General features: G+C 36.4%; 1 protein-coding gene across 8 annotated transcripts; it reads left to right on the forward strand.

Annotated features, from left to right (window-relative positions):
• Positions 1 to 2,456: 2,456 nt before the first annotated feature.
• LOC117932321 lies at positions 2,457 to 26,288 on the forward strand. 8 transcript variants are annotated; one of them, XM_034853520.1, is made up of 6 exons: positions 2,457 to 2,707; positions 3,022 to 3,122; positions 3,763 to 3,850; positions 13,593 to 13,815; positions 13,908 to 14,012; positions 25,247 to 26,288. In XM_034853520.1, exons 4-6 carry the CDS (start codon positions 13,647 to 13,649, stop codon positions 25,987 to 25,989), a joined length of 1,017 nt encoding a protein of 338 aa, XP_034709411.1. In that variant the 5' UTR covers positions 2,457 to 2,707; positions 3,022 to 3,122; positions 3,763 to 3,850; positions 13,593 to 13,646; the 3' UTR covers positions 25,990 to 26,288. The 8 variants fall into 8 exon arrangements, with proteins under 8 accessions (XP_034709411.1, XP_034709413.1, XP_034709409.1 ...); XM_034853521.1 differs by lacking the exon at positions 2,457 to 2,707 and adding an exon at positions 2,728 to 2,936; XM_034853522.1 differs by lacking the exon at positions 3,763 to 3,850.
• Positions 26,289 to 26,620: the final 332 nt, after the last annotated feature.

The raw sequence follows: 26,620 nt of genomic DNA on the forward strand, positions 1-26,620 counted from the left end.
GATCGTGGAGGTAACTATAACAAATAAGAGTAAAAAGATAAAAAAAATAAATATATGGACTTAAGAATAAGTCAATTGATTTTACTTATTACTTAATATTATTTATAATTTTAAGTCATACTATTAAATTATTTTGTTAAACATATTTAATTTATTTAATGACTTAAATTAAGTTATTAAATTGGTTTACCAAATACCAACTAAATCTATAATCTACCTTTATTCGATATAATGACCATTTTGACCCAAAAGTCAAAATTATTAGTATTAAAATAAATTTTTGTTAAAAAAAAAATTATAGACAATTTCACTACATTCTTGTATAGCAAAAATGATGATTAGATTGATAAAAATAAATCCCTAATCATAATTTTTTTTTTTTACCAAGATATCATAAAAGTAGACATACTTTTTTTTTTTTTTGGGTTTTGGTTTTTTCTTTTCTTTATAAAGTTATATATTGTAGGGCCTTTTTCTAGATTGAGTGTGAAACACTCAAAATAATATTTCATCTAAAAAGGGTACTTGGTGGATGGCAAGTGGGACAACTCTTCTATGATTTTGTACATGTGCAGCTCATATTAAAAAAGCATACCCATACCAACTTTACTTCTAAATTCTCATTACAACCCACAATAAATAAATAAATAAAATAAAATAAAAAATAAAAAATTGTATCTTGCCTCCAAACTTTATAACTAAGTCTTCAACAAACATTCTTAGATCTACATGTCCAAAGGATGGATGAGAGTGAGACACACAAGCCATGCTCAAATGAGGGAAAGAAATGGGAAATAAGCGAAGGGGAAAGTGGGTTTTACCTAGTAATTTGAAAATGTATTAAAAAAAAACCCAAAATTTTATAAATTAATTTTACCTTTATTTATTTAAAAATATTTTAAAATACATGTATTTTTTCATAAGTAAATAATTATTCCCTAAAATGACATTTATATAATAATATTAAAAGTGCATTTAGTAATGATTTTAGAAAACAATTTATAACTTTTCTAACATTTGAATGATACAAAATTTTAAGTGTTAAAAAGATTAGAAATACTTCCTAAAATCAATGTCAAACAAGTTTTAAATAAAATTATCAAACAATAAGAAATTTTAAAAAAATTAAAACTAAAAATATAAAAATAAAATATTGGTTTTAACTTCGTTGGTAAAAGTATGCTACTTGAAACATGGGTATTAAGAAAGAGGTAAAAATACAATGGGAGCCAATAAATATGTATATTTTTTTAAAATTTTGAGTTTTTTGGTTTTAATTGTATTTAATTTTTAACTTTTTAGTTTTAATTGTATTTTTTAGTTTTTAAAAATATTTTATTTTATTGTTGCTCAATATACCTAAGAATGTTTGTTTTTGGGAGAAAAAAAATTTCACAATTAAAAAAAATCACAACTAAAAGGGAAATCAGTTTTTTGACTTATAAAAAAGTGTATTTATTTTAAAATATTTTTAAATGAGAAAATATTAATTAATTTATAAACTTTGGGGTTTTTTTCTCTATATTTTTTCAAAATAATAAGTTATAAACCACTTTCCTCAGTAAAGAAAATATTAATCTTCTTGTGTAATTTTGTATTTTTTTATGCCTTTTATGGGTCATTATTTGAATAATCAATAAGGAATAATGGAAAAAAATTAAGGTTATGCTTGGATTAACTTCAAGATGTTAAAAGCTATTTTCCAAATTTAGATGCATTTGAGTAATTTTTTCGAAAATATTTCTTATAAAAAAGTTTCTACACCTCTTTAAATAATTTTACGTAAATAAATTTTAGGGTAGAAAAAAGGAAAATTAATACAATGCTTATGTTTGGATTGATTATTGAGTTTACTAAAAGTTTTTATATTTATTTGATTCAATGAGTTAAAAACCCGACATTAAAAAAACTCATATTAATATAAAATTAAAAAATTCACTGCTTTTCATAGAAATTTTATTTTGATTTATATAAGAAGTTATCTTATGCCTAGAGTTTGTTTGCTTATAATGTTTGTGTTTTAAAATAAATTTAATATGCAAGTTTTTTTTATTTATATTTAATAAAAAATTTATAATATTAATATTAGTCTTTAAAAATTATGATTTTAACTTCGATTTTAATATTTAACTACTTAAAAATTTGCTTTCTCGGGTTTTTTATGCACTCCTTTATGTTGTAAGTATCTTGGATGAGTGTCCAACAAACAAGGTATAAAATCTAGAGATCCAAATGAAGGAGATGAAGAGGAGGAATGGATTAAGTGAAAGCAACAAAAAGTAATAAAGTAATATAAGCCAAACATCCACTTGCCTTCCTTATCCTAAACCCCAAAGAAAAAGCATTGTTTTCTCTCTAATGCTTGATTACTTTACCCTTTCCTCTTTTTTTTTTTTTTAATTTTTTTTTAAATAAAGGAATATAAATAATAATAAAAATCTTCCCCGATGGGCGGATGGATGTAGAAACTGAAGCAGCAAAAGAAGCAGAAGTCTATTTGCTAGGGCACGGGTGAACACGTGGTGTGCTGACGTGGCATTTGAGTTTCCTCCGTTATTCGAAATTGTTGCAATCAAAGCCGCCAAATCTCTTACTCTCTCTCACGTATTCGGGTTTCACAGAAGAAAGGAGGGAACAGGCTTTTCCGGTGCACCCGCGGTGAGACTATCAACACAAACCCTAGGGTTTTGCAAATCTCTTGAATGAGGTTTGTCTTTTTTAGGTTTTTTTTTTTCTTTTCTTTATTTATTTGTCGTTAATGCGATGATTGATTTGGTTTGGTTTGGTTTTGAGTTTCCGATTGATCCGCGCTTTCGTTTTTGTTGCCGTTTTCCGTTTGTTTGATGAGAAAACCGAGGGGAGGATAAGAGGATAGCGTTGTTTGACTCCTTTGTCTTTAGTTATTTATTTTTTATGAGGAAAATGGATGAATCGAGGTTTGATTTCTGCTCCGGTTGCCCGCATTTTTCTCTGCCGCCAAATGGTTGTTCTGTTGTAATGTGTGTTTGATTTGATTCACAGATTGGAGGAATGCCCGTATCAAAACAATCTTGGCTTAATATACAGTTTACTGTGACCACATTGAATGTTAAACTCAACATGCCATAGTTTCCTCTATTTAGGTATGTGAATCTGAATGCATATGTATTTGATGCTGTAATGTGTTATTTGGATGTAAAGGTGTAGAATGATGGTGCAAAATAGTGTTTTTTAGGTATTTTTTGGGGTTGAGATTCTTGGCAGAATTGATGGGTTGTGATGTAGGATATTTGTCCAGGTGAGGGGCCTCAAGGAAAGTGGTTGTGGGTTGACAAGCTGTGGTCATTGTAAGCCGGTTGGGTGTCGCATTTTGTTTAATTTGTGCACATCCTTGTGGTTTTTTTTTTTTTCAATGCTGTTTTTTGAGTGGGTCTTCTTTCCGCAGTTGGAATTGAATCTTTGATGAAAAGAAATTTAATTAATGGAAAGGAAAGAAAAGGAATTGGATTTTATTTTCCTTCTATTGTAAATGTGAAGGGATTTCTCATGAAGAAGTTTGGCCCTTGGTGCTATGTTTAAAATATGAGTATGATAGGGATGTAGAAGAAATTTTTAGTCTCAAAAGGGATCGCATCCAAATTCCATCACCTTGCTTGGATATGTTTTCAAATTCTTCAAATCTTCTTCAATTCCTCTAGAATGTAAATTATGTTGGTTCCTAGCATCAGAATTTACTAATTTCAACTCTTATCATTTTCTTCTTGAAAATCTTCCATTCCTAAGGCAGGGTCATGCTCCATTTGGCCCTAGAAAAGGATTGGGGGGGCAGAATAGTGAACTCCAAAATAGCTTACTAAAGGAAGTTATTCAGGTAAATTTTCAAGATGGATTCTGTTCTCAAGCTATTTCATCCTTTTTCTTTGCCTTTTCCGCGTTCTTTGCAATATTCAAAAGGAGTCTTGATTTTTGAATATGTGCTGTTTTATAGTTGAGTTGGTTCTGATATTGATTGTCTACCCTTATCTTTGCTGTCGAAACTGTTATAGTTGCTGTCGTAGCATTTGAGTAATGCTGCATCAAGCTGTAAGGCAGCCAACTAGAAATTTCTGTTCTTGTTTCAAAGCCATGTAATTCTTATGCCACAAGCAGCCTTAAGTTGTTGCTCAAGGAATTGACCCATGGCTTAATCTTAGCAGCTCAGATACCATGAGGTTTATTTCTTATAACAACAATCAATTAAGAGGTACAAGAGTTATATATTGAGCCTCCTATTGTGTCTCTGTCACCTGATATCTTTGGGCCTCAATGCTATGAGGTTTATGACTTGCAACGTCTATGGCTGATGCATCTGTAACATTTTAAGCCTCTACTTGCCTCTGAGATGTTTGCTTGAAACTTCCATTGCATGACACTATTGATACTTAAAATTTTGTTTTACCTTTCAGGTTTTAATATCCAGCACTTCATTATTGTATATAAGTTATAACATCTTTAATGTTTAATATAATCCCTCTATCCATATTAAATATCTTTATAGTGGATATTAGTAGGGATTTGGATCCATTGCCTACATTCTACACATTTTAAAACATTAGAACTATTTCTTGGCTACTTTATTTATCTTTATGGATTTGACCCTGTTGCATAACATGTCAGTTTCCATCTCTTTTTTGAAACTAATGAGTATTTCATTTTTCCAAAAAGAGAGAAAAAAAAAAAAATCTAAGGAAGGGAATTTCATTGATCAGGAAAATGCTTATGCATGGTATACCCATGGGAAAAGAAGTTTAATTTGCTTGGCTTCATGATTAACACCAAGAAATTGTTTGTTAAAATAAAATTTGGCACATCTAGAGTTAAAGAAACAATTTGTAGCAAAACATATTTGACCATCAAAGGTTTTTTTTTTTTTTTTTGATTTATTTCTTATTTTTTGAGTTTGGTTTGTGCTTAGTTTTCTATTTTATTTTTAATAAATATTGTTTGAAATCTACATTTGTTGTTCTATGGTTTTAACTTGTTTGATCTTCTTCTACCATATCTTCATAATCTGAACAACCAAACTTGGGTATGATAATTTCGTGAGATATTTAACAGGTAGGTGGATGGAAAAAACTTAGTGAAATTTAAGGTTGAAACACATCGATGCTAATAATGCTTTTCTCTTCAGAGAGGAAATGAGGTTATATGGACTAGAGTGTAACTGCCTTAGTAGCTTCTTGAGTGAAATAATGGAGAGATATGAATCGATACATATGTAGGTGAAGAAAATTTGGTAAAAGACAATGTCCAACATTTAAAGTATTGAAGTCATTGAACAGTCAGAGTCATTATTTTAAGCTCAATGTCAAGTGCAAGTCTTTATTGAAATAAGACATATATTACATAATTCAATAAGTTGATGCTGAGTACCCAAGAGAATGCACGTGAATTAAACTAAATTTACTAGGTTGATGCAGGTGTCACAATTAAGAATTTATTTTTAAAATCATGAAGCAAGAATGGTCATAATGGGAGACCAACATCGAAATCTCCTCATTAATCACAAAATGAATTCTTCTCAATGGGTTTCTAATTTAAATGAGTTGATCTATAAAAGGGAAAGGGTCTAGAATTTAATTTGATGTCAACTCAGATAACAAATGTGATCTCAAGTTGGCAGGTCCCCGTTATCAAGTTACTACTCCATATTCCAAATCAAGTTCTCCATCTTTGTCCATAAATTTGGGTATTATTCATTTAAGTAGAAGATTTATTTTCTTCTGATTTTTCTGAAAAAGGTACAAAGAACACTATGATAGAACAAGTTTACTGTGGTTTACATCTTCGGTCTTTTTTGCAACCAAATAGGGAAGGCTGTAAAGATCAGCATGAGGCCATGTTTGTTTATTTTTTTGGACTTCAGATGCTTTAATACCATTTTTTTTTCAAGTTAGATCTTAAATTTCGGATATTATGTTAGAAATTACAAAATGTCAGAAATTTTAACTTGTATTTGAAATTTAAAGTTTGAATGATACTTTTACATTGATTTCTGTTTGGATTCAGGCAAATTCAAACTTATATTAAGAACAAACACCACCTAGTTTTGACATTCTAACAGGAAGGGATTTATTTATCTAAAATGTGGAGAATAATCATGATTGGAAGTGATTCTTCCACCATTACTTAACATTTCGGAATAGCTAGTATAGTTGAACTTGCTTTAGCATATATCTCCTAAGACCCCCTCGAGAGGTGGAGTCTTTGTTTCGGAAACTTCATTCTTTGGCTGTTAGAAGAGATGTGGAGGATACTTTGAGCTGGAGAGAAAATAGGACTGGTTGTTTTTTTGTTAGTTTTCTCTACCGTTCCTACACAAGGGCTTCTAGAGATCCTTTCCCTTGGTGCATTATTTGGAGGTCTTGGGCTCCAGTGAGAGTGGGTTTTTTTGCTTGGGAAGCGCCTTGGAATAGAGTTTTGACTACCGACCAATTGAAAAGAAGGGGATGGAACATGCCAAATAGATGTTTCTTGTGTAAAGAAGAAGAAGAAACTAATGACCGTCTTTTTTTGTTTTGTAACAAAGCTAGTATGTTGTGGAATCTGATCTTCTCCCTTTTTGATGTGCAATGGGTTTTGCATTCCACCGTGAGGGGGAACTTGCTTGGATGGAATGACGCGTTTGTGGGTAAAAGAAGGGTGAAGGCATGGAGGGCTGCCCCTTTATGCCTAATGTGGACCTTATGGAAGGAAAGGAGTGGGAGAGCGTTCAATGGTGTTGTACGGGCTGACCAAACCATCAAATATTTTTTTTGTATAATTTTGTGAATTGGGCTAAGGTATATATAAAGGATCATACTTTGTCAATGTTTGATTTTGTAGATTGGTTATTCGTTAAGTAAGGGGTGGGCTTGTTTGTCTTTGGGATGCCTAGTTTTTTGGGTGTTTAGTGTATACTATGTGTGTACTGTTTTCGCCCTTTTTTTGGCTTTTCTAATACATGCTCTTACTTATAAAAAAAAATTCTCCTAAGGTCCCCTCCCTCTCACCCCTTTTTTTTCTTCAGGGAACTTCTTATAATAACAACATCATGATGAACCGTTGAATAGTTGTCTCATAATGAGTATGGCATTTTTTTTTAATCAGAAACAAAAATGTATTAATTAATGATAATAAAACATAAGAAGGATGAGAAATCCCCCCCATGAAATTCAAAGGTGATTAAAACACCCAAGAAAACCTTCACTTTACAAGGAGATTTGTACAAAAAGAATAAAAAGAGTATACAAAAATACAACTCCAAAAGCTCAATGAGTATGCCATATTTTGAAGGACTGTCATGAATATAATATGGCAAACAATTGTTATTTTTTGATAGGCATACAAACTTTTAATCATCTTAATTAGCACTGTTCTTCTAAAGTCATACATGGATCATTATTTTTCTTGAATTTGCAGCCAAGAAGAATTTCTAATTCTGTTCTCACTATTACCTAGTTATTCTTGCCAAATATTATAAGATGCATGTTGAATCAATTCTAAGTTGATCAGGCTGGTTGCTGATAGTCATCTCTGTTTTAGTTCATCATGTAGGATGCATGAAATCTTCCGTCTCTTCATGCCAAATTTGAGATACTTTGTTCATGTGCGATAACTTTTGTAAATTTGTGATGGTTTTGTGATAATAGCTAATAGAGTATATTTTAATCATTTAGGCATTGCCTGGTTCGACTTAGGGCACACCTTCTTAGTGAGGTACAATTGCTTTTGCTCAACCTACAGACCTTGATGATACTCTTTTTGAGCTAGTTGACTTTGTTGCCAAACCATTATTGTAGGCATTATATCATTGGATAATGCCATGAGTCTTGGTAAAGCATCCATGAGTTTGTTGGATTTTCCGAGGAATGCTGCAAAGGGTTGTTCATGTAAGGAGATGGTGGTCAGGGTGGAGGAGATGGAGCCCTTTAAGGCCATGGAGTCCAGTTGCGATTTGGTAGGGGAGGGGTAATTTATGACGATCTTTTCAGTAGGTTGGCCAATTTCAGTAGCTTTGTGGGGATCCCAGTTGTGGGTTTTGAAAAGGAGATTAACTCCCTTATGAGGAAAATGGAGACAAGAAAGGAAAGAGGAAACCTTTCTCGTCATCTCGTTTTGAGAGGAAAATCTGCAAACTAGAGTGCTCAGTTGATTACAATAGTTCTCCTCTAATAGTCAGGGAAAGGGGGATGAGGGATGAGGATTCAACTCTCATTATGTGACGTTGTTTTTTTATCTCAGTTTAGTTGAGGGATTTTGGTTGCAGGCCTCCTTAGGGGGCAGATTGTGTTCTTTTCAGGTGTTAAGGTGTTTCAGTTGGTCTAGGTTTGAGGTGTTTCCTGGTTTTGGGAGTACCTACTAAGGGCAGTCCAGCTTTCTAAAGGTGTAGGGGGTTGGTTTTTGTTTGGGTGGTTGGTATTTGCTTTTTCCTTCTCTCTCTTGCTTGTCTTTTGGCCTTGATGCTCCATTTTTCAAGTGCTTTTTATATATTCTCCTAATTTACCTTTCAAAAATAAAAAAATAAAAAAAATCTATTAAAAGGTAGGCTTATGCTTTGAGATGCCACTTAAGATCATCTTTGAGCATCCAAAAATTACCATTATTCTATTAAAAGGTAGGCTGATGCTTTGGGATGCAGCTTAAGATCATCTTTGATGACTGTCAATGCAAAACCTTAAGAGGCTTACATACCACGAGGCCTCTTATGACTTGAAATGCTCATCTATTTAGCCTTCTCTTTTTAATGTCTGAGAAATATATCTCAAAATTTAACCAAATTTAGGGGATTCTTTTTACATTATTGAGTCTAAAGTATAATATTTTCCTGCTATTTAATGCAATGAATATGTTTATTTCTCATCCAAATATAATATTTCCACTTCTAATCTTTATTTGCAAAAAGTATAAGTTTCTTGTATAAGTGGACCTTTGTGCAAGAGGAACGCAAGCAAACACATACCATCATGAACTCAAGAAGTTACATAATTATATAAATCATTTAGAAAAATGATAAAACATTTTTTTTTTGATAGGTAAAAAAAAAAATTGTTTTATCATTTTTCTAAATGATTTATATAATTATGTAACTTCTTGAGTTCATGATGGTATGTGTTTGCCTGTGTTCCTCTTGCACAAAGGTCAACTTTATAAAGAGGGAAAAGAGTAAATGTCCATGGGAGTGAGATGGGAGATTAAACCTTAAGTGGAAGAGTCAAACTGGAATAAGAGGCCAATGGTGCTTGGGCTGTGGAAGATGCTATATGCTTAGGATCTCATTAGGGGCTGTTTACCATTTCCTTCTGATCCAGTATTTCTTGCAAGGCTTATTGTCCTTAGGTTTTTATTTTTTATTTTTATTTTTATTTTTTTTAATTTTAAAATATATATAATAATTTTATTTTATTTTTTATAGTTAGAAATCCCCAAAGTGCCAGCTGTTCATGACTAATGGAATATACTCAATTCTTTGGGAAACTTTGTCAATAACAGCTAAATCTCTTATGTTATACTGCTATCACTTTATGTCATCATTTGCCCTGCAATTTTGACAGATGGAGAAACATTTTCTCATTAAATTTTGAATATTTTTCAGTAGAAAAATTCCTTTACCTAGATTGTGCCATTGGCGGTGCAATCTGGACAAATTTACAGTTCTTTTGATTAATATGATTATTTTAATTTAACCATTTCACAAACTGTTAAATGCATAAATCACAACAATTGGATTTTTTTCTACTTAGTATTTCCTTTAAACAAAATCTTGTATTAGTTTAAAGAATCTGCAAGAGTCGTACTGGGATTATGATCTATTTCAATGTAAATGGAAGTGCTGGATTTTTTGTGGACAACTTGGAGTTTCTCAATAGGTGCATTGTTAAAGAATCTGGACTGTAATTTTATCTGGGAGTGATCATTTTTCTCTTGCTTATCCGAAATGAAAATATGGCCATCAGGAATTTTCTTTTTGCTTCTAGTTGGAATTAGTGTGGGCCTTGTTTGAGTGGACTGCAATATTTGGTGAAATTTTCCCACCATCCATCAATTTTATTTTCTTCCTTAGAATTCATTATTTGGTCACAATTGATTTATGTGGAAGAATGTAATTAGGAAAGATTATAGTTGTATATTTTTGCAACTAAGGAGAGGATTAGGACAATCCTGTAATAAAGGAGATTTGATAGAATTAGGTTAGGAAAGTTTCTATTTTTTGTGCTAGGAATATTTATGTAAAATATGTGAGAATGTACAGATTGAAATTAAGGAAGAAATTTATTCTCTTATTTTTGAATTCTTCTTCATTTTACTTGGTATTAGAGTTCAGGTTGAAGATTTCTAGAAGAGCAAAAGATTACAAAGCACACAAGATGAAGACAAAATGAATTTCAATTGAAGGTGGAGTTGATTGACTTAATGGCATTTGTTCCAAGGTGGAGATTGTTGGAAAGTGTCCCAAGTTCCTAATTAGTAGAGATTCCTTTTTTTGTAAATAATATTGTATAAAATATTTCCTAAGTTGATAAATTATTGTAATATTAGATTTCCTTATAGAATAAGGAAAGTTATTAAAAATATCTCTATAAATATTTTAGGTCATGAGAGAAAAAGATTATGAGATAAGGATGTGCTTGTAAAGACCATATGAGTTGGATAGAGATGTGCTTGTAAAGACTATATGAGGTGGATAGAGATGTGAGGAAGAATGAGAGACACTTGGTGGAGTGAGGGGGCTCATGGTTCAGGGTATGGATACAAAAAGTGGGGAAACATGAGATGTTTCAAGAACCCAATAGTTGTATCTGATTATGTCTTTTATAATATTTAATATGGTATAGTGAAATGATTCTTTCTCATTCATGAATGTAGGTATGGTTGACCAAATTACGTTAAAACCTCATGTACTGTGGATTGTTTTATTTTTATGTTTTCGAACTAACATTGTTTGAATTAAAGATTCTACAAGCACAACAAATTAGTATCAGAGCCTTAGGTTTCAAAAGTCCCATGGAAATACTCTCATCGTTTTGTCCTAATATGAGAACCACAAACCATCTCACTCCTAAGATATTTGGGTGTGTGTCCTTTGTGCAGGTTTACAATCTAAACAGGGGAAAATTGGATTCAAGAGCAATCAAATGTATTTGTGTGGGATATTTGTCAACTTAAAAGGGATAAAAGTGTCATCAACCACCATCCAAATTTTTTTGTCTCAACTAATGTTACTTTCAACGAAAGTGAGTCTTATTTTCCCACTCTTTATCTTCAGGGGGAGAATTCCATTGAGGAAGACAAGGATTAGGATTCCTGTTTCATTGATTCCTTTCACTTATTGACCCTCCTAAAGTGTCTGATCCAATATTTATACCTCTCATTGATCGTATTGACCCTCTTAAAGTGTTTGATCCGGTATCTGTACCATCCTTTGAACCCGAGTCATCCATTAAGCTTGCTTCTAAGAATCAAATGATTGGCAAAGTGTACTCAAGGAAGAAAGCTGCAATTCCTTAACTTTTACAAGTCTAAAAATCTTAACCAACTTATCGAAATGAGGCAACAGTCTCTCATCTTCCTTTATAAATTGAGGCAAAACTTTAGTTTGAACAACCTATAGACCAAAACCCCCCTATTGCCATCAGGAAGGCAACGAAGGAATGTACTAAACATCCCTTTTATCCACTTTCCCATGTTGTGTCATTCGAAAAGTTGTCTCCATCCCATAAGAGTTTTTTTACAAGTTTGAACAATATTCATGTTCCTATTCACTCTATTTGCGGCTTTATTTAATGAAAATTGGAGACAAGCCATGAATGGAGAAATGGAGGCATTGGAGAAAAATAAAACTTGGGAATTGGTAGATTTGCTTGCAGGAAAAAGATCAATGGGATGTAAGTGGGTTTATACTGTTAAGTATGGAGTAGATGAGACATTAGAAAGGTACAAGACAAGATTGGTGGCTAAAAGATATACTCAAACATGTGGCGTGGATTATCTAGTGACATTTGCGCCGGTTGCAAACATGAACATAGTTAGAGTTTTGTTATCATTTCTGAATGAACATTTGGAAGAAAAGATTTATATGGAAGTCCTTCCTGGATTTGGAAGTGATCTAGCCATTAAAAAAGTGTGTAAACTAAAGAAAACTCTATACGGGTTGAAACAATCTCCAAGGACGTGGTTTGGAAGGTTTGTTAAAGTGATGAAAAACATGAAATAAGGATAATGTTAGGGAGATCATATGTTGTTCATCAAACATTCAAATTTAGGGGGAGTTACAACTCTTTTGGTATATATCGATGATATCATTGTAACGGGAAATGATGAAAAAGAGAGACAGACTTTGAGGCAATGCTTAACCAAGGAATTTGAGATTAAAGAGTTAGGAAGGTTGAAATACTTCTTAGGAATCGAAGTTGCACATTCTAAGTAGGGGATTTTTATTTCTCAGCATAAACATGTAACAGTCCTTCTCAAGTAAACAAGAAAGTTGGTATGTAAACTAGTAAGCATAAGCTTGGAGAGGTTGAGGAAGATATTGCGATATATAGAGAGATGTATCAACGTCTGGTGGGAAGACTCATTTATCTCTCTCACAGAAGACAAGATATGGCATATACTGTGATTGTGATTAGCTAGTTCATGCGTAGTCCAAAAGAGGTTCATCTACAAGCTACCAATTGATTGTTACAATACCTTAAGGGGTCTCCAGAAAGGGGCATCCTATTTAAATGAAACTCAGGACTAGTACTTGAAGCATACCTAAATGCAGATTATGTTGGATCTGTGGTTGACAAAAAATCAACCTTGGGTATTACACCTTTCTTGGTGAGAATCTGGTAACATGGAGAAGCAAGAAACAGAGTTTGGTGGCGAGGTCAAGTACAGAAGCAAAATTCCGCACAATGGCCCAAGGAGTTTGTGAACTACTATGCTTGAAGATTGTTTTGGAAGACTTGAAGATTAAATGGGATGGCCCAATGAGACTTTATTGTGATAATAAATCAGCAATCAATATCGCACATAATTCAATGCAACATGATCGAATGAAGCACATAAAAATAGACAAATATTTTATTAAGGAGAAATTAGATAGTGGGTTGATTAGTGCTCCTTATGTATTTACTAATTGTCAACTTGCAGATATACTCACCAAAGGTTTGAGCAGTATGACGTTTCAAGCAAGTGTATCTAAGCTTGGAATAGAAAACATCTATTCACTGGCTTGACGGGGAGTGTGGAAGAATGTAATTAGGAAAGATTATAGCTGTATATTTTTGTAATTAAGGAGAGGATTAAGACAATCCTGTAATCAAGGGGATTTGAGTGAATTTGGTTAGGAAAGTTTCTATTTTTTGTGTTAGGAATATTTGTATAAATATGTAGGTATGTACAGATTGAAATTAAGGAAGAAATTTATTCTCTTACCTTCCAATTCTTCTTCATTCTACAATTTAAGATGTCTGCTTTTCAATATTCTAGTTAGTCTTTACCCAGGTGCAAAATCTACCACATATACATATGCTTCTTTCCTGATGCAATTTAATTTAATTTCTCTGTCATATAGATAACCATGGAATTTTGGTGCATTGTCGATGTAGGTCATACTTGGATGCTTCAGAGTTCTTCCCTCCAGCAATTCTCTAGCTCTTAAAATGAAACCAAGAACAAATGGGGTACCTAGAGCTCAAAAATCCAGAAATTTTCAGGGTGAAGGACCAAATTGGGTCCTTCTTGCAGGGGGTGCTTTGTTAAGTACGCTATCCATTCGTCTTGGCTACAAGCTGAAGCAGGCTCTGGACACAAAGCAACAGGAGAATGCAAGTAATGGTTTGAAAGGTTTTTTCATAAGTAAAGCATTGGCAGGTTTTCTTAGTTTACCTGCTTCTAACATTCAGAGTTACTTAAAAATTCAGGTAGTGGGAAATCTGCTGACAGAAATAAGTCGGGAGCTTGTCGTTTGCATTCAAATGCATATTCTTTTACCCGAGAGGATAATAGTTGCTTCCATTGTGTTTCAGGTATGGAACATTTTCCTCCTCAACTGATATTTCATTTTACCCTCTGAAGGAACAAAAATTGTTCATTTTTCTAATTCTGCATGATTTTTTTTAATGCTTAATTATCTTTTTTATTGTTTGGGCTGTCTATATTTTGATATGGCATGAAAATGTGTTTGTTTCTGATAAAAAAGAAAAAAAAAAAAAGATATGGCTGATTACATCTAATGGGATTCTTTTTGATAGGCAAAGGTAGAATATATTAATAGTGCCTAACAAAAGGCAAACAAAGGTATGTCATGATGAATACAAAGGTGCCAAAATGGCCAAACAATGCTAAGGGAAAAACAAAAACAGCTCCCTCATCTCACTTAGAGCTTAACCAATCAATGAAGTCCAACATGGACAAAGAGTTATCACCAGTCTACATTCTAAACCACTTCCAAAAAATACACATGAAAGTTTGTTTGATTATTTGGTCCCTTTTTTTCAATGTTTTCAAAAGCTCTCCTATTTATTTATTTCCAAATTATTCAAAATAAACACAAGGGGCAGCTCTCCAAGCTTTCATCCTCTTTTTCTCGACACATAAACCATTCCAACTTAAAAAGGCCTTTCTCACAGTAGAGTGCATCACCCATTTTATCCCAAGTAGAGCATAAATAAGATGCCACAACGTGATTGCTATTGAACATTGAAGGAGGATATGATCACTTGTTTCTTCATTGCCTTTAGACAAATAACATATATTTTAGGATTCTCCATCCTCTCCTTCTAAGTTGGTCTAATGTCAAAATCCTCTACAAGTAGCTTTTCATTTAGAGAAACTTACCCTCATCAGGATCCAAGGATTCCAAATCAAGCTTGTAGGGAACGCCTTTGAATTTCAATGGAAAAGGGGGGAATAAAAAGACTTAACTAAGAAAATGTCACATCTTGTGTTCTGCTAAACCATCCTATACTCTATTCCATTGCAATGACAATGCCTGCAGTTTCCTGAAAAAGGCTTCCACCTTATCTAATTCCCAATCGTGGATCCCTCTTGTGAACCTAAGGTTCCAACACCCACCCTTCCTAATTTGCTCCCACATTTCGGCTACCCATGCATTTCTGGTGGAATCTATTGAGAGCAGCGTAGGGAAAGCCTCACCTAAGGGTTCATTCCCACACTATCTGTCCGTCTAAAATTCTACCATTTGCCCATTTCCCATCTTGAAGGTTGTTTTGCTTTTAAAGCCTTCCCACTTGCTCTTGATAGCCTTCCACACCCCCCCATACCTTGCCCAAACTCTTTTAGAGCACCATCCTCCCTCTTCTTTCCTATAGTTCCCCGAAAATAACCCCTTGCAAAGGGAGTTACTCTCGCAAGCAAATCTCCACAACCTCTTGCTAAGGAAAGCTTTGTCAAGGATGGGCAAACTTCTAATTCCTAAACCCCCGCTTTTCTTCTCTTGACAAATTGAGGACCAATTTGCCAAGTGCAGCTTGCTCTTAAGGTCCCCTCCCTCCCAAGGGAAGTTCCTTTAGATCTTTTCCAACTTGAAACTCACCTTTCTTGAAATAATGAAGAGGGATGTGGAGTAAATTGACAAGCTAGAAAGCATACTCTTAATTAGAGTTAATCTACCTCCTTTTGATAAATACTGTCTTTTCCACATAACAAATCGTTTTTGAAATCTCTCCTTAATCATATCTCAAACTCAAGTTGATTTGAAAGGAGTTCCTAGTGGAAGGCCAAGATATCTATAAGGAAGGGTTCCCACGCTAGAACCTAAGACCTTAGCAGACTCTTCCACATTGGCAACTTTCACAATAGGAATTTACTCACTTTTCTCCAAATTGTTCTTAAGGCCTAAGATTGTGTCAAACCACATGACAATTCAACTCAAGTATTCCATTTTCTCCTTAAGGATAAGTGAATCATTGGCAAAAAGCAAATGGGACACCTCCATTCCATTTCCTCCTTTTCCACGAATTGTGAAACCCGAGATGAACCCCTCTTCCTTTGCCCAGTTTAGGATAGATGAAAGAGCCTACATATCTAGATAAAGAGATACGGGGATGAAGTATCACCTTGCCTCCATCCTCTAGAATTTTGAAAGTAACTTGAAGGGCTTTCATTTGCCAAAACAAAGAACCAAGCCGTAGAGATGTACCACTTGATCCAATTTATCCACTTGGGGTGAAAACCCATTTTCTTGAAAACTACTAATAATAAGTCCTGATTGACATGATCAAATGTCTTTTCAATATCCAGTTTACTGATGATCCCTTATTGACATATGTCATCCTAGAGTCAATGATTTTATTAGTGATGAGAACAACATTTAGAATTTGCCTTCTGGTGGTGAGGCTTAGCTAATTTGTATACCCCCTGTATACGTGTGGCTTTTTGGCCTCTTATCAATATATTCTGTGCTTACTTATCAAAAAAAAAAAAAAAAAAAAAACATTTAGAATTTGCCTTCCCTCCACAAAGGCATATTTGAAGGCCGAGACTGCTTTACCCCCACTTTTTTAAGCTTGTTGGCAAGGACTTTTGCTAATGACTTATGTAAACCTCCCCTTAAACTGATTGGTGTGAAATCTTGTCTTCAATACCTATAAAATGCCTTTTCAATATCCAGTTTATAGATGATCCACTTATCAGCACATTTCATCCTAGAGTTGATGACTTCACTAGTAATGAGGACAACATTCAGAATTTACCTTCCTTCCACAAAGGCATACTGGAAGGCTGAGACCACTTTACCCTCACATTTTTAAGCTTGTTGGCAAGGACTTCAACTAATAGCTTGTGTAAATCACTCCTTAAACTGATTGGTCTGAAATCTTGTTTTCGACACCTTTTTTTTTTTTGGAAACTAACACTATGAAGGTGGCATTTAGACTTCTTTGAACAGTGTCCAGCTTGTAGAACTCCCTCAAAGAGCCCATCACTTCACGCTGCACAAAGTTCCAGCTGAATTGCTAGAAGACCATAGAGAAACCATCTAGCCTAGGGGTTTAATCCCCACACAATCAGAGAGGGGTGAAAATACATTCTCCTCCAAAAAAGGAGCCCCCAAACGTACCAAATCTTCTTTATCAAATTTTAAAAAATCATTCCATTGATACTTGGTCTCCATTCCCCTACTTGGAAAGAAGGCATTGAAAAGCATTAGCCACCCCCTCCTTAGTGTTTGTATCCTTTGACAATGTAACATCGTTTACCTAACTTTATCTAAATAGTTCCTTCTTCTATGAGCATTGATCATCTTATTGAAAAACTTTGTGTTCTTCTCTTTAGGGGTATAACTAAAACTGAAAAAACCAAAGAATTGATCTAAACTAATCATATCAGTTTGATTATCAATAACCATAAAGGTTGGTTTGGTTTGAGAATTTTAAAAACTGACTTTGACGGTTCGATTTCGGGTTTCCTTATCTCCTTACCAATATAACTAAACCAAATCGACATTTTAAAACTAAGGTCAAAATAAGAAAAGGAATGGTTTGAACATGAAGATGAGAATGGTTGAGAGGAAGTCGGTGAAGGTCTTGATTGAGAGGAAGACTTTCTCGATTAGGTTGGAAGGCGAGCAAGGAGGTGAATGGTGTTTGATGACAGAGATAAGTAGAGGCTCTGTTTTTACATTAAGGTTTGAAAAGGAGGCAGTGGGGTGGTTGGTTGAATGCTTGATGAAAGCCTTAGCATTGAAGAATCATATGGGATTCAACAAAAAATTCAGGGGAAAATGCAGGGCTCATCTGTTGGAAGTGGGCTTCAACAACCATGGAAGGTTCATAAGGATCACAGAGTTCGTCAACAACAGAAAACCTCCCGTTTTGATCATTCCTGAGGGTGACAAGGGCAGAGGTTGGGAGAGTATCAAAAAAACGTTAGCTACAATGTTGGTGGTCCCATATCCGAGTGCAGCAGAAAAAGGAAGGAATATAAGAGGGGAAAGCTGGCCTCATAACAAAGTGGGTTCGATGTACAGATCCTATGCCAAGACAGTTAGTGACGAAGGGCCAAGAGGAGGAGGTCTAGTTCCAGTGGGGAGGTGGGCGCGAGCTGTGGTATGTGAAAGCAAGTTTGACAGGGAGAATTGGGCTGAGGTTGGAAGATTGGTGGCGAGAAGCTTAGGGAAGAATGGCGTGGTAACGATTGTACCCATTTCAGCTGGAAAGGGTGTATTTTCGTTGAAACAACCGAGGAAGCCATATTTCTCCATGATTTGAGGAAGTTAAGGGCTGGGGAAAGGAACTTCATTCAGCTGCGAAGATGGTCGCCGAAGGAAAATGCGGAATTAGACGGGAAATTTAGAGAAGGATGGATCGAATTAAGGGGGTTGCCATTTCACCTATGGTCGGAGGTTCACCTGAAGAAGATTGTGGAGCAATGGGGGTCTGTAAATGAAATCGATTGGCGTACGCTGAAGTTATTTGATCTAAGCAGGGCGAGGTTAAAGATTGTAATGAAGGATAGGGCAATACTTCCAGCTATGTTGGAGGTGACTGATGGAGATTGGGTGTTTACAGTCGTCGTCGTTGTGGTCGGAGACGAAGAAAGACGGAGAGGTAGCAGAAACGGTGAGTCGACTCGGGTGGCTGTCGCTTCTCACACGGGGACAGGTGGAGGAAGACGAGGGGAGTGCGGCAGATCGACGGTGGAGGGAAGGTACCGTGTCGGGGAAGATAACAGACATTGGAAGGAAGGAGAAAGGGGTAAGGGCTGCCAACTCCCGTCGCAGTCTCGTCTGAAGTCACTAGATGGGATGGACGGGATTGGTGAAGAAGGAGGAGATTGGGCCGGAGAAGATGAGGCCATCGCTGATGTGGGCTGTCGGGCCCGTGAGAGGAAGGCCAATCGCTGGCAAATCCAAGTGTAGTTACAATGGGCTGCAAGCTTAAAGGCTCGTTGGGCTTGGGCCTAAGCCCAGAAGAGGCTACCCCAGTTGAGACAGTGGCGCCGTTACGTAAGGAAGAAGAAGACTCTTCTTCTGCAATCGAAAAGGGAAAATCAGCTCCTGGACTCCTTGAGTTTCAGTCGAGCAGGTCAGCGGAGAAGAAGGTGTGTTACGGTTCAAGGAAGCTGTGGTCAACTTTCTTTCCCCCAAGCTCAGAGCATCGACAAGGTATCCGAAGCAGCAGCGAGCCCATTTTGCGGGGAAAAATCAAGGTGGACAGCAACGAAGACCCAAAGACAGATGATTTAGGCGCCGAATCTCAGGCAAACAGAAGATCAACTGCAAGCCCTCTCTTTTCTCCGTGTTTTCCAAGGTTACGCAAGAAGATATTAGGGGAAAGGGATGCGTCGCCGAGAAAGGAAGCTGATCTGAACATTCTTTCATCCGACGAAGATATGGAAGGTTTTTTGGGCCGAGGGGGGTCTGATTCTCGTGGCTCAGCAGTCATGGTTAAGCCATCTTCGCCAGAAACCAGAGGTAAAGGGCTTAGCTTGAGGGGGAACAGTGATTCGATGGTTGCGGAAATTCTGGAGGTAACGCCTTCACTTATTAATTCCACCCATCCATATATACCCCCTTCTAGTGGCTCCATTAAATCCCTCTTGAATCCTTCCGTCCACATTTTGAGTCCCCTTACCCCCTTGCATCCCGATTCAGTTCCTTAACCTCTGGTACTTATGGAAAACCGAGTAAACTCTGAATTTTTTTTCAAAAAAACCAACGATGATGGCCAAACTTCTGTTGATATTCCTAATTTAGAAATGGAAATGGAGGTGATCCAGTCTGCTTGTCCTTACCAGATGCCTGAGGGTGTCAAATCTCTCTCAGCAAATTTAAGATCACCTGTTAGGGAGTCCAGTAAGGATACAGGTAACTTGGGAGGTATTGCGGGCTCTCCTTCGGGCGAGTTCCAAATAGAAGGACTGTCCCCTAGGAAAATGGCAAAAGTACGAGAGGTTTTAAAGACTCTGGATATCAAAGTATATTCCAGGAGGAAGAGCAGATGCTCTACAGGTTTGTGAGACTAATCGGTTTCGGTTTGGAGATTAGGGTCAGAGAGTTTCACATGAAGATAATCAGTTGGAATACTAGGGGTTTGGGTTCAAAGAAAAAGAGAAGGGTGGTTAAGGATTTTTTGAGATCAGAAAAGTCGGATGTAGTGATGATTCAGGAAACAAAAAAGGAGGAGTGTGATAGAAGATTCGTGGGTAGTGTTTGGACAGTCAGAAATAAGGATTGGGCAGCCCTTCCGGCATGTGGGGCTTCGGGTGGGATTTTGATCATATGGGACGCCAAAAAATTGTGCAGGGAGGAGGTAGTGTTAGGTTCTTTTTCGGTCTCAATCAAGTTCGCATTGGACGGTTGCGAATCTGTATGGCTATCTGCAGTTTATGGGCCAAACAACTCAGCTCTCAGGAAGGATTTTTGGATGGAGCTTTCAGACATTGGTGGGCTTGCTTATCCGCGCTGGTGTGTGGGCGGGGACTTTAATGTCATAAGGAGAAGTTCAGAAAAATTGGGCGGTTCTAGATTAACCTCAAGCATGAAGGATTTTGATGATTTCATAAGAGAATGCGAATTGATAGATTTACCATTAAGGAGTGCATCATTTACATGGTCAAACATGCAAGAAAATCCAGTTTGCAAGAGATTAGATCGTTTCCTGTACTCAAATGAGTGGGAACAAGTATTTCCTCAAAGTATTCAAGGAGTACTGCCAAGATGGACATCGGATCATTGGCCGATTGTCTTAGAAACTAATCCGTTCAAGTGGGGTCCAACACCGTTCAGGTTTGAGAATATGTGGTTGCAACATCCTAGTTTTAAGGAGAGTTTTGGAAGATGGTGGAGGGAGTTTCAAGGAAATGGGTGGGAAGGGCACAAGTTCATGAGGAAATTACAGTTTATTAAAGCCAAATTGAAAGAGTGGAATAAGGCTTCTTTTGGAGAGCTAAGTAAAAGGAAAAAAGATATCTTATCTGATCTAGTTAACTTTGATTCGTTGTTGCAAGAAGGGGGCCTATCCCATGAACTTTTAGCCCAAAGAGTTGTAAGAAAAGGGGAACTAGAGGAGTTGATTTTGAGGGAAGAAATACATTGGAGACAAAAAGCTAGGGTGAAATGGGTAAAAGAAGGGGATTGCAACTCAAAATTTTTTCATAAGGTGGCCAATGGCAGGAGAAATAGGAAATATATTAAGGAATTGGAGAATGAAAATGGCCTAATGATGAATGATTCAGAGAGCATAAAAGAGGAGATTTTAAGGTATTTTGAAAAGCTCTATGCGAGTCCTCCTGGAGAGCCTTGGAGAGTGGAAGGCTTAGATTGGTCCCCTATATCTGGAGAGAGTGCGCTTAGGTTGGAATCCCCCTTTACTGAAGAAGAGATTTTTAAGGCTATTTTTCAAATGGACAGGGATAAGGCTCCGGGGCCGGATGGATTTACCATTGCAGTGTTTCAAGATTGTTGGGAAGTGATAAAAGAGGATCTAGTGAAAGTGTTTGCAAAATCTCATAGGAGCGGAATTATTAATCAAAGTACCAATGCTTCCTTTATAGTTCTGTTACCTAAAAAAAGCATGTCAAGGAGAATCTCAGACTTTAGACCTATTAGCTTGATCACTAGTCTATACAAGATAATAGCCAAGGTGTTAGCAGGGCGCATAAGAGGGGTGCTTCACGAGACCATTCATTCTACTCAAGGAGCCTTTGTTCAAGGGAGACAAATTTTGGATGCAGTTCTCATAGCCAATGAGATAGTGGATGAGAAAAGAAGATCAGGGGAGGAAGGAGTAGTATTCAAAATTGACTTTGAAAAGGCCTATGATCATGTAAGTTGGGATTTTTTGGATCATGTGTTGGAGATGAAAGGGTTTGGTCTTAGATGGAGGAAATGGATGAGAGGTTGCTTGTCCTCGGTTTCTTTTGCAGTCTTGGTGAATGGTAATGCGAAAGGGTGGGTAAAGGCATCTAGAGGTTTAAGACAAGGAGACCCTTTATCACCGTTCTTGTTCACCATAGTGGCAGATGTTTTGAGTAGGATGTTATTGAAAGCTGAGGAGAGAAACGTCTTGGAGGGTTTCAGGGTGGGTAGGAACAGAACAAGGGTTTCCCACCTTCAATTTGCAGATGATACCATTTTCTTTTCCAGCTCTCGGGAGGAGGATATGATGACCCTTAAGAATGTCCTGCTTGTGTTTGGGCATATTTCCGGTTTGAAAGTTAATCTTGACAAAAGCAATATCTATGGTATTAATCTTGAGCAGAATCACCTTTCTAGGTTGGCCGAGATGCTTAACTGCAAGGCTTCCGGGTGGCCTATACTTTACCTGGGTCTTCCTCTGGGAGGGAATCCTAAGGCGTGTGGCTTTTGGGATCCTGTGATTGAGAGGATATCAAGGAGATTAGATGGGTGGCAGAAGGCATATTTATCTTTTGGAGGCAGAATAACCCTCATTCAATCTTGTCTCACCCATATGCCATGTTACTTTCTTTCCTTGTTTAAGATTCCCGCCTCTGTGGCAGCAAAAATTGAGAGAATGCAAAGAGATTTTTTATGGTCAGGCGTAGGGGAAGGCAAAAGAGACCATTTGGTTAATTGGGACGTAGTGTGTAAGCCGAAATCGAGAGGGGGATTGGGTTTTGGAAAGATATCTACAAGGAATGTCGCTCTTTTAGGGAAGTGGTTGTGGAGATATCCTAGGGAGGATTCAGCTCTGTGGCATCAGGTTATTTTAAGCATTTATGGATCACACTCCAATGGCTGGGATGTTAACAACACAGTTAGATGGTCTCATCGTTGTCCTTGGAAGGCCATTGCACTAGTCTACCAAGAGTTTTCCAAGTTTACTCGGTTTGTGGTAGGTAATGGGGATAGAATTCGGTTTTGGGATGACTTGTGGTGGGGGGAACAACCTTTGGGAGTCCAATATCCAAGATTACTTAGCGTAGTCATGGATAAAAATGCTCTTATTTCATCAATTCTTGGATATACCCGCCCATTCTCTTGGAACTTTAATTTTCGCCGAAATCTTTCTGATTCTAAGATAGATGATTTAGAGGGCCTTATGCGATCTTTTGATCGTCTTCGCATATCACCTTCCGTTCCAGATAAGAGATCCTGGTCCTTATCTCCTTCAGGTCTCTACACAGTCAAATCTTTCTTTCTGGCCTTATCCCAATATTCTGAGTCGCCTCCAGTTTTCCCTTCCAAGTTTGTCTGGAATGCTCAAGTCCCTTTTAAAGTCAAGTCCTTTGTCTGGTTGGTGGCTCACAAGAAGGTTAATACTAATGACTTGCTACAATTGAGAAGACCCTACAAAGCACTTAGCCCTGACATATGTAAGTTGTGTATGAAGAATGGAGAAACAGTAGATCACCTTTTCCTTCATTGCTCTTTGACGATGGGGTTGTGGCACAGATTATTCTAATCAGCAAAGATGGATTGGGTTTCCCCAAGGAGCATCTCTGACATGTTATCTAGTAATTTTAATGGTTTTGGATATTCCAAGAGAGGGATTGTCTTATGGCAAAACGCGTGCATTGCGTTAATGTGGGTGGTGTGGCGGGAAAGAAATGCAAGGATTTTTGAGGACAAAGCAAGGAATGCCGAGTATCTTTGGGATTCTATTTGTTTTCTTACTTCTTTTTGGGCTTTTTGTTCTAAGGTTTTTAAGGGGATTCCTCTTAACATATTACAACTTGATTGGTTAGCGGCGTGTAACTAGAGTGTCTACTTTTCCCTTTTTGTACTTTCTTATAATTGATTACTTGTAGTCTTGTTTTCTTTGTTGGGAGGATTCCTCATCCTTCTATTTGTACCTTCTTTTTATCAATATATTCCATTGTCGTTTCCTATCAAAAAAAAAAAAAAAAAAACTAAGGTCAAAACGACATTCAATATTTGATGGGTTTTTTTATAACTTTATTAAATTTCACTATTCTTGGACTAAGGTCAAATTAATTTTAAATGCATTCATTATATTTTAAGCTTAAAAGTTTAAATATATTTTGGACTTTAAATCCAAGTTGGTTTCAATTCATTTTAAAAACAAATTATATTTAAGATCTAAATCAACTTTCATCTAACCAATCATCTAAACCGAAACAAACTGACCTTAATCAAGCTTGGTTTGGTTTGGTTTGGTTTTTCCATTACTAAAAGGTTAGTTCGGTTTTGGTTCAAATGTAAATTGACCATGTCGGTTCGACTAATTTTTCCCCTAAAAATCAATTGAACCACATCATTTTACATGCCTACTTATCTCCCTCTTTAAGTCATAATTTTCTAGACTTTTGTCTCCACCAAACTTCCTCCGTTGCCTTCCTTTTGGCCAATTCTCTTTAAATAAATGAATGGGTTCTCTTTCCTTTGCGTCCTGATAACCAATTTGATTCAGGGCTACTGCTTTGTTGGTGGCAATGTTTCTAAAAACATCTCTATTCCAAACTTTAAGATCATGCTTTAGGGCTTTGAGCTTGCCGCCAAGATGTGGCTATATGAACCCCCAATTGAGTAGCTACTCCACTAATTTCTAATCAGGTTCTTGAACCCTTCCTTGTTCAGTCACATATTTTCAAAAAAGGCGTTCTACTCCTCATACCCCCTATATCCAATAAAATGGGAGTGTGATGGGAGACTGGTCTTGGCAAAACACATTGGGTCAAGCCACTGAAGTGATTTTCCCACTCTTCAGAAATCAAGAAATGATCCAGCCTAGAAGAAGATTAGTTATTCAACCCACCACACAAAGTAAAAGGATCACCTGCCAAGGGGAGGTACCTCAAGTGAAGCTCCTCAATGAAGATTGGGAAAATTTATGGTTGCTAATTTTGGAGGCTTTGTCTCTGTTTTTCCCTTTGTAGTTTGTTGAAATAATTTAATGGATGTCAATGGTTTGCAAAGGTTGAAGGTGGGAAGAGGAAACCTAGCAGGATTATGCAATGCTGTTAGAAACTGTGTCCCCTTCAGTCTGGACTATGTAATATTTTAGATGATGGGCCAGTTTGACTTTGCATTATCAATCTAAGAGTTTTTCAGAGTTGTGTGTTAAATTCTCATTACTTTTCATATCATTCATTTCATACAAGAAATGGACCATTCTTGGGCAAATCAAGATTGAATTGCTTTCGTTTTTGAAGCCAAAGCATCTCCTTAATTCCATAGTGTCTAATTTGAGACTATAAATCCTAGTTATAATGAAAATTCTGATATCAAAATTTTCTTGAGGGATGTCTTGATAAATGAATTTAGGAGTTTCCATCTCCTTTTCTTTCTTAATGGTTCTCAGTGTTTATGAAATAGGATCTGAAGGCATCGTGGATGTTAATCACCACCAGCCCAATGGCCAAATACTGACAGAGTCTGATGTAGCTCTCCCTTTGGTGATGGTGCCTGCCCCTGAATATACCAAAGAGAACGGTGTTGTCTGGGCATCCTCCCCTGAGCGCCTTGAGCTGCCTCCAAAGCCGTTCCACCACTCAAACTGCTCAGACTCGCCATGTGTCTCAGAATCTGGCTCTGACATCTTCAGTAAGCGGGAAGTGATACAAAAGCTGAGGCAGCAATTGAAGAAAAGAGACGACATGATACTGGAGATGCAGGATCAAATCATGGAATTGCAGAACTCATTGAGCTCTCAGCTGTCCCATTCCTCACATCTGCAGGTGCAGCTTGATGCTGCAAACAGGGATCTGTTTGATTCTGAGAGAGAAATCCAGAGGCTGAGAAAGGCAATTGCAGATCACTGTGTTGGCCATGTGGGCTTCAATGAAAACCCCTCACCAGCCATGACCTGCCCATCTGAACCAAGAAACGGCCATGCAAATGGGTATCTCAACGGAGACACCAACCTGGAGTCACCAGAAAAAGGAAGAGGAGACAGTGAGAGGATTGAGATGCTGAGAAGGGAAGTCGGAGAGTTGAGGGAAGTGATAGAAGGAAAGGAGTACCTGCTGCAGAGCTACAAGGAGCAGAAGGTGGAGCTCTCCATGAAGATCAAAGAGTTGCAGCAGAGACTAGACTCTCAGCTACCAAATATTTTGTAGACAACAGCCTAAGTTGTGTATTCTTGTTTGTTTCTCTTTTCCCCCTTTTTTTTTCTCTTTCTGATTCCAATAGTTGTCTCTGGTCTTTGTCTCTCGAGTCGTAGTTAGTAGGAATGCATTGTGATGCAGTGAGCTTGTTCATGTGTGCATTTGTGACAGAAAAAGAGAGGTTTTAATAGGTTGAATGCAGCTTAGGGTTAGGGCATGGGGCTGTTGTTATGGTATGCTGTAATGAACTATCTGTTGATTTGAGCAATATTTGCAAATCTATATAAAAAATTGATGACAAGTTTTCCCTAGAAGGTTTTCAGAACCATCTATCATGAGCAAGCTCTAAGGAACTTGAGATGGCTACTAAAAATGGAATACTATTTTTTGTATAACAAAAAAAATAATAAAACAATTAATAATATATATATATATATATATTAAATTAATTTTTTTTAAAAAATAATATAAATGTGAATAGTAATAGTAGAAAAAAAATGATATTGACACTATTAAATAAAGCTTAGATAATTATATATAATTATTTTGATTTCTTTTGGAGCAAGTTTATGGACATTATTTGAATTTTGCCAAGGATGATAATCAAATATAACTTTTTTTATTTTTTTATTTTTTAAATATC

Source organism: Vitis riparia, chromosome 15 (genome assembly GCF_004353265.1).
Source record: "Vitis riparia cultivar Riparia Gloire de Montpellier isolate 1030 chromosome 15, EGFV_Vit.rip_1.0, whole genome shotgun sequence".
NCBI lineage: Eukaryota > Viridiplantae > Streptophyta > Magnoliopsida > Vitales > Vitaceae > Vitis > Vitis riparia.